Source organism: Lontra canadensis, unplaced genomic scaffold (genome assembly GCF_010015895.1).
Source record: "Lontra canadensis isolate GAN:19392208 unplaced genomic scaffold, GSC_riverotter_1.0 scaffold1093, whole genome shotgun sequence".
Classification (NCBI taxonomy): Eukaryota; Metazoa; Chordata; class Mammalia; order Carnivora; family Mustelidae; genus Lontra; species Lontra canadensis.
The window spans coordinates 10230-17756 of NW_022632077.1; the positions used below are offsets into that span (position 1 = coordinate 10230).

General features: G+C 43.4%; 1 protein-coding gene across 1 annotated transcript; it reads right to left on the minus strand.

Annotated features, from left to right (window-relative positions):
• Window positions 1-2006: 2006 nt before the first annotated feature.
• On the minus strand, window positions 2007-7490 carry LOC116863411 (contactin-associated protein-like 3B). The gene is made up of 5 exons (XM_032850865.1): window positions 7273-7490; window positions 5099-5338; window positions 4323-4553; window positions 2983-3116; window positions 2007-2183 (listed from the first exon to the last, which is right to left on the minus strand). The coding sequence occupies exons 2-5, from the start codon at window positions 5244-5246 to the stop codon at window positions 2007-2009; spliced, it is 690 nt and encodes a 229-aa protein (XP_032706756.1). The 5' UTR covers window positions 5247-5338; window positions 7273-7490.
• Window positions 7491-7527: the final 37 nt, after the last annotated feature.

Below are 7527 nucleotides of genomic sequence, written 5' to 3' on the forward strand. Positions count from 1 at the left end.
TTTGCCACTGTTCTAAATAGAATAAAAAAAAAAACTTACTGGGTGTTGTATCTAACTGATGAATCACTAAATTCTACACCCGAAATTAATATTACACTGTATGTCAGCCAACTTGAATTTAAATAAAAACTTTAAAAAATAATTAAAAAATCTACTCATATCACAAAAACATGGATGTCCAGAAATGCCTAGAAAACATACCTGAAGTCATACATTAGAGACTGAGCTGTTCCCCTCCCTCTCCCATGGGCTGTATGAGCTACAGACTTCTCCCAGCGCTGGAGGGAACCAACTGTGCTCGTCTGCATTCCTGCGGCAGCTGCTGGAGGCCCACTCCGCACATGCAGAGGGAGCAGGAACAGCGAGCCACAGCTAAGCCTTTCTGCCAACACATCATGGGGCCCAACCCTTTATCCACACTAAGGCCCAGTTAGAAAGCAGGACCACCATATACACTATGGAGTATGATGCCTCCATCAGAAAGGATGAACACCCAACTTTTGTATCAACATGGGTGGGACTGGAAGAGATTATGCTGAGTGAAATAAGTCAAGCAGAGAGAGTCAATTATCATATGGTTTCACTTACTTGTGTGGCATAACAAATAGCATGGAGGACATGGGGAGTTAGGAGAAGGCAGTTGGGGGAAATTGGAAGGGGAGGTGAACCATGAGAGACTATGGACTCTGAAAAACAATCTGAGGGTTTTGAAGGGGTGGGGGTGGGAGGTTGGGGGAGCCAGGTGGCGGGTATTGGAGAAGGCACGGATTGCATGGAGCACTGGGTGTGGTACAAAAACAATGAATACTGTTACGCTGAAAATAAATTTAAAAAATTAAAAAAAAAAAAAGAAAAGAAAGCAGGACCACCACTTTGGCACAAATTTGGTATCCATTATACGATGCCAAGACTGTCTTCACGAGAAAGAACCTCGGGACCCTGCTTCACTGTATTAACCTGCACCTGTAACTCCCAGGACCAACACGGAGCTTCCCGTCCCCTCTACCATCTAAACGATGAGCATCGGCGTTTACCATTTACAAGGGCACGCTGCGATCTGCCCCATTTCCTCTGAAAAATAAGAACTCATAATCTTATTGCCCATCATCTTTTAGAAAAATGTCACCGTTTTAACAGTTACTATGCTTCTCACCCTATTTTGAACATGTCCTCGTGGGCTGTCTCTAAATCTCCAGCGTCTGTAGGATGTTTTATGTGTCGGGGATATAAGAAATGATCAAAGAATCTAGGTACAAATAGCTGAAAAGGTAGTAAAGAGTCCATGAATTATCTCGGACCGAACACAGCCAGATGAGTGTCACGTACCAGAGCAGGAATTCTACCCAAGACCACAAGAGGGTTTCTCCCAAACAGCTTTAAATATCCACAGCTCATACAGTTTACAATTTAAACAATCAAAAGGAAAAAATACCTTCCAAACTTTATTTGTATTTCAATTTAATTCTTGGTGACAAGGGGGGAAACAAAGGTATAAACAATTTGATGCTTAAGTAGTCTGGTATGCTTTTACTCTGCTACTTTTATGGAGAATAACTCACAGCCCTGAAGGGTGTGGGGGGGTCTTCAGATCCTGACCTTCCAAGGGTAGCTTGGAGCACTGAACACACCTCAGAGCAGGGCCCAGCCTACCGCCCAACACGTACTCACTTGCTCTAAGAAAATGTAAGTCCTTTCTTCTTGTAAATGTAAATCTATATTTACCATTGGGTGATTTCTGCATTTGACCCCTGATTAATATACAATTTGTGAAGGTGACACCTGCTTTGATTTAGCCTTTCCTCAATTGTTATAAAAATACCAAGTTTCATTCAGCTTGATTGCCAAGTGAGAGGGCACATGTGGAGACACTTCTCAGGGGTCACTGTGGCTCACCTAGCAGACAGCCCTCACTGGTGATTACAGGCACACTCGGACAAAAGGGCTGCTTCTACCTTGATTGTCACTTGCTGGGAAACCATGAATACGACAAGGAGCTTCTTTCAGCCTCATGAACCCTTCTCGTGTTTGCAACCTGACACTTCTGATCCATGTCGGGAGTTGGGGGTGGGGGGACGATGTTCTTTCTGACACTTACCTAAAATTGTCCCCAACATAAGGGATTTGACAGCATTGAATTCTGTTCCTGACGACAGGACGACTTGTCTCCTTGAATTCTGGTTAACCTATTAAATATTCCACGAGAAGCAAACATCAAAATGGCGAGTAATTTTGGTGATAAGAGAATGGGAGTCTGAGGGAGATCAAGGAAAACGGTAAAAATGAGCCATATGTTCGGCTGTCACAAAGGAGAAACAGTTTCACAGCAACTGTTCTAATACCTCGGATTTCACACGACCCCATTGCCTATTCTTTCCCCTTTATTTGTCTTCATGGTTTAGGGATCTGTAATTGGTAGGATCCGCAAAGAAATGCAATAAGCTATTTCAAACCTTAAAGCTTTTGCTTATTTCAAACAGAAATTAGTAACACAAGCCAAAAAAGGTATTACTGGCACAGATTCAATATATAAAGGTTATTCTTCAAAACCCAGTGACAATGAATAATTCAAACACTGAGGCTTTTAAAAAATGTATTCCCACTTTAAGCAAAATCTTGCTTTTCCCCTTGTGTTAACATTTCTGCCACCTTTGCTCTTTTGTAGTCAGATGGAAATAGGCTCTTATTCTCGTCAGAATGTCTCCAGTAATCGCTGGGAAAAAGTGGGCAACATTCCCCTATGGAGGAGGACAGCTTGGCATTTTCACGGGCAAATATTAACAAGAACCATGTCAGCCTCTTGCTAAACAAACGAATGACTCTGCTGAAGAAAACACTGACTGCGTTTTCTGTCCCCAGGACTTTCTGGGAAGACTGCTGAACGTGTATCTCTTTTACTAGGATTTATTCTCAAAGCCTTGCTGGAGGTCATACACTGAATGCCACAGCTTTGGTTACTGTTGCTGCTGTGACTCTACCCCTTACCTCTACAGAGACCACCGCCGCTTCTCTGTGAATCGTCACCTGGTGAAGCCGCCCATCGGCGAAGTTTTTAAAACCAAAGTTAAAAACGTCAGGTTCTTGGTGCCTGTCCAGCTTATACCTGATCTGCAAACTTCCTAAACAAGACCAAAAAAATGGCATTTTTAACTAAAATGGAATTTTATAAAAACCGTCAATACAGGTTCTAAAGCACACATTGTTTTTGTTTATTTCCTATAATTTGACTTTATTGAGCATTTGCTTAAGGACCCCAAGAGTCTCTATTCCTGGAAGAGTGATCATTTATGTGCTATTCCAGGCTGAATTCAGAATCTGATTACACTATTTTAAAAGTCAAGCCCAAATGGTCTTTCCCCAAGTTCTTCCATTTTCCTTAACAAAAGGAAAAAAATTCTAAGTTAAGCATATAGGAACTCGGAGCTGGGCTCGAAGTTAATTATTCATGGGATATTCATAGCATTTAATGGTAAAACCTCAAGCAATATTGCATTAACATTCAGGTTCTATAAGCATCACTTCTTTTAATGTGACTTATTTTAATGCATTTTAATGTATTGCTGACATTTGCATAATGAATTTTTTTGCACAACTAGAATTTTTTTCCTAATGTTTCTGCCATAATCAAGAAACAAAAGAAAGACCAATGATTTGCTACAACATCTAAATCTGCTGATGTCCTTCACAGGGATGCCCACTGCCCCATGACCCCGTACTGCCTGGAACAGATCTTCCAGAAAGTAGGTCTCTGCCCTTCTGCTCTGTGAAGTGAGGTCACAGCTTGGGCTAATGCTCCATCTTGGAAAGACTTGGTGGCCATGAGTTGGGTACCTCTCATCCCACTTTTCTTCGTATGTAGACATTGCCATGAATGGCTTCCCAGCCACCAATGAGTAAAGAACAATCCTATTCATGTGATGCATAGGAATCATGGGTTTTAGATAGTTTAATATACTTCTTTACTTTGCTAAGAAGGAGGAGGAAATATTTTCCATGTACAAAGTGAGCTATCTTATTTCAAAGTGAATTACAGAACTAAGTTATTCACGTACAGAAGGAAAGACTTCCCAGAATAGCAAGATGCCTAGCGGCACATCAAATACCTAAAATGATCAAACTTCCATGGGGGAAATGTATCTTAAATGTAATCATGGAAATGTGAACTTTAGTGATAAACACTTGAGGGTTATCATGAACTAGTGTAACAAGCATGGCAAGCCATGAAATTGTGTTTCCTTCTTGTAGTTAAACACCTAAAGGGTCCCCCTCATTGTGGTCCTTATTTTCTAATTCAGCCTCCTCGTTCTTATAGTCTCGACACTCACCATTGGGGGCGAGGATCACAGACAGGTACTCCTCGTAGAAGGAGCTCACATAGAGGAGTAAGCTGGGCGTCCCTGTGGTCCGGAAGCTCAGTGTGGCCACTTCTCCAGCCAGCGTCAGACCCTCATGAAGTAAAGCTGCAAAGGAGCTTGAGTTCTTGCTGGCAGTGTAGTTAGAATGTTCCTGAAAGTCGTAGATAACGGACGAGCCAGTTCCAAAATATGCAGAAATCTCTGGAATGACACTCATTTTTGTTATGTTAGCATGAAGTCAAGGTGAGGCTCTTCTCTATGTGCATTTACACACTATCTCTAACCCTTAGTCTATCAAGAGAGAACGTGAGAATGTCATGCTTTGTTGTTGTTTTTTTTAAATTCAGAAATATTTGATTAAAAAGGTAACCAAGTATGGATAAAAAGATAACTTATCCCTGTGTATATTCGCATGACATCAAACCAAGTAACGGTATTTTATTATAGCCCACAAAATGCTTCATCTCAGAGTTACACAGCATTAAATGCCGAGTGTAAACATACACTTAGAGTTATTGTCTGTCTCAGTGTCGCGTGAATGATGCTGAATCCAACAGAAGTCATCACAAGCTTCTCAAGAACAGAATCATAAATGGACAAATTTGGGAGAGAAACAAGTCTCCTTTAGCTGATCACAGAGAACTACCTTATCCTTTCATAGAGAAAGGGTAAAATGCCAGAAACACAAGGCAAAAACAGCCAAATAGGGTGCCTGCCTCTCCCTGTCCTGCCCAGGGCACACTCACCGCTCTCGCAGAATGGCCCGTCATATGCAGAGAAGGCACAGTCGCAGACGATGCCCCTGGGTCTCTCCCTACATCTCCCTCCATTGAGGCACAGGTGTCCGTAGCTGCCGCAGTGTCCCGGGCAGCCTGGGTCCACGCCTGGCGTCATCGTGGCCCTTTCTTCCAGGTCCAGGGCCAGCCCGTTCAACCGCAGCGACCGAATGCACCCCAGGAAGCCTCTCTGTCTGGTGGCCGTCCCGCCTACAAGGGAAACAACTACAGCTGTGCCCTGGGGTTCTCGGTGGCGTTTCCACCATACGTCCAACTGCGGGCCGACCGATCGCATCAGAAAAGGGACCCGCCGGAAGCTTTACAAACACATGCGATTTTGAAAACCTAGGCTGTGACCTCATACTAAGAATCATCAAACGGTATCGAGTAAACCACAGACAGAAATATTTTTGAAGTTTAGCTTCATAAATATTTATTCTAAAAAGTATTTCTTCAAGTTCTATTTAGAAAGATTTGCACATTTTTAAGTCAGTTCCTTCATTAAAAAAAAAAAAAAAGACCATCTCTCCTTTTTAAAGTTTAAGTGTATAAACTGTGATGGGCATGATAAAGTTAGATAGTTGAAAATCTTTGCAATATAATATATATTACAAATTTGTAACATGCAAATATATACATTGTATAGGGTTAATATGTAATATACATTATAATTTATATATGCATCTGTCATACATATTTTGTTACTTATTTATTATACACTTGTTATATATAATACATATATTATATATAATAACAAATTATATATGTAATACCATCCTTTCTTAGAAATGCTCCCATTAACAATGCCATGAAAAAGGAATTGAGGACCAGGCAAAGAAAGAAATTAGGGGTAACATTAAAACCCAGGCTCAGGGCACCTGGGGGGCTCAGTGGGTTAAGCTTCTGCCTTCAGATCAGGTCATGATCCCAGGATCCTGGGATCGAGTCCCGCATCGGATTCTCTGCTCAGCAGGGGGCCTGCTTTCCGGCCCCCTCTGCCTGCCTCTCTGCCTACTTGTGATCTCTCTCTCTCTCTCTCTGTGTCAAATAAATAAATAAAATATTTAAAAAAGAATAATAATACCCAGGCTCAGGCCTGCCTCACTCCAGCCTGCCAGCTCTGAGGTCAGGAGGGTAACAGTCACTGAACACTGAGTAGCTCTCTCTCTAACATGCCTCACACGAGCCTAATCTCCAGTCTGGGGGCCTTGGAGTTTTCCGTGTCATGGGTTGTACACACACACACACACACACACACACACACACACACACCTCCCTGCATAGCACAGCCTCCAGAAGCTGTAGGTGTCCTCTGGCAAAGCAGACTGTGGGCTAATCTGTGATTTAGATTAGTTCCTAATTGGACAAGCTCCTTATTTACTTGAAAACATATGAGAAATGACCAAGGAAGAGCTACCTCATTGATCTGCTTGCTTTCCAAATTAGAATGGATTGTCTGAAAAGTAATGTAGCAAAACTTATCTCTCCCTTTGAGAAAAAGAAAAAAAGTCTTACAAATAATAAGTGAGTACATGAAAAGGAAAACTTCCACTACCCAGAGCTTTCATCCCTGAAGCACCAGCAGCGAGAATGGAACCAGACTGGTTCTGACCCCGGTGTCTGCAAGGAGGGCGACACAGCCACGTGAGTCCTCCTGCAGTCTGTGTTAGAAGGGACACAGGAGAACTCGGGCACAGTCACACAGCAGATTCCCTGAGTGCATTGAGAAGTGAAGCCGGGAGTTCTGGATGAAATTTGCTAACCGTTTTATAAACAGCATTGATAAGAAGTCACTAAAGCGAACACAGGTCATCAGTACCGTTGAGGTCCAGCCTGGTAATCCACCCACTGGGGTCTGGGTTTCTCTTCTTTTTCAGTTTCTAGACTGTGTCACTCGCTCTCTCTGGACCTCCATTATCTCATCCGTGACCTTGGAAATCTATGGAAACCATGATTCTGAACAACACACTATGGAAACTGTATTAACAACCGTCTGTGGAAAGAGAGCCCGACTCTTGCTGGAGCGCTCAGTCCGCGGCGCCGACAGGAGCCGCGTGCACCTGCTGCCATCACAGCGGGTGCACACGACTCGTGACTTCTCTGTGTCCACCAGCACGGCGCAGCCAGAGGGCAGCCACACTCACCCACGAAGAGCTGGCTGTTGAGCTGCAGGCGGGCATGGCCGTCTGTGGGCGCAGCTTGCGTCTTGCTGGGGAGCTGGTCCACTTGAAGGGTCGCCTCCTTCACATTCCTCTCAGCCCTCACGTGGTGCCACCGGTTGTCGTTAAAGGCAGTGGGAGACCGCACTGTGACCTCACATCGCCCGTTCCCCACATCGAAGGAAAAGGTCACTTCTGCAGGAGCTGCAAACACAGAGAGGAGAGTAGCTTGGTTCATTC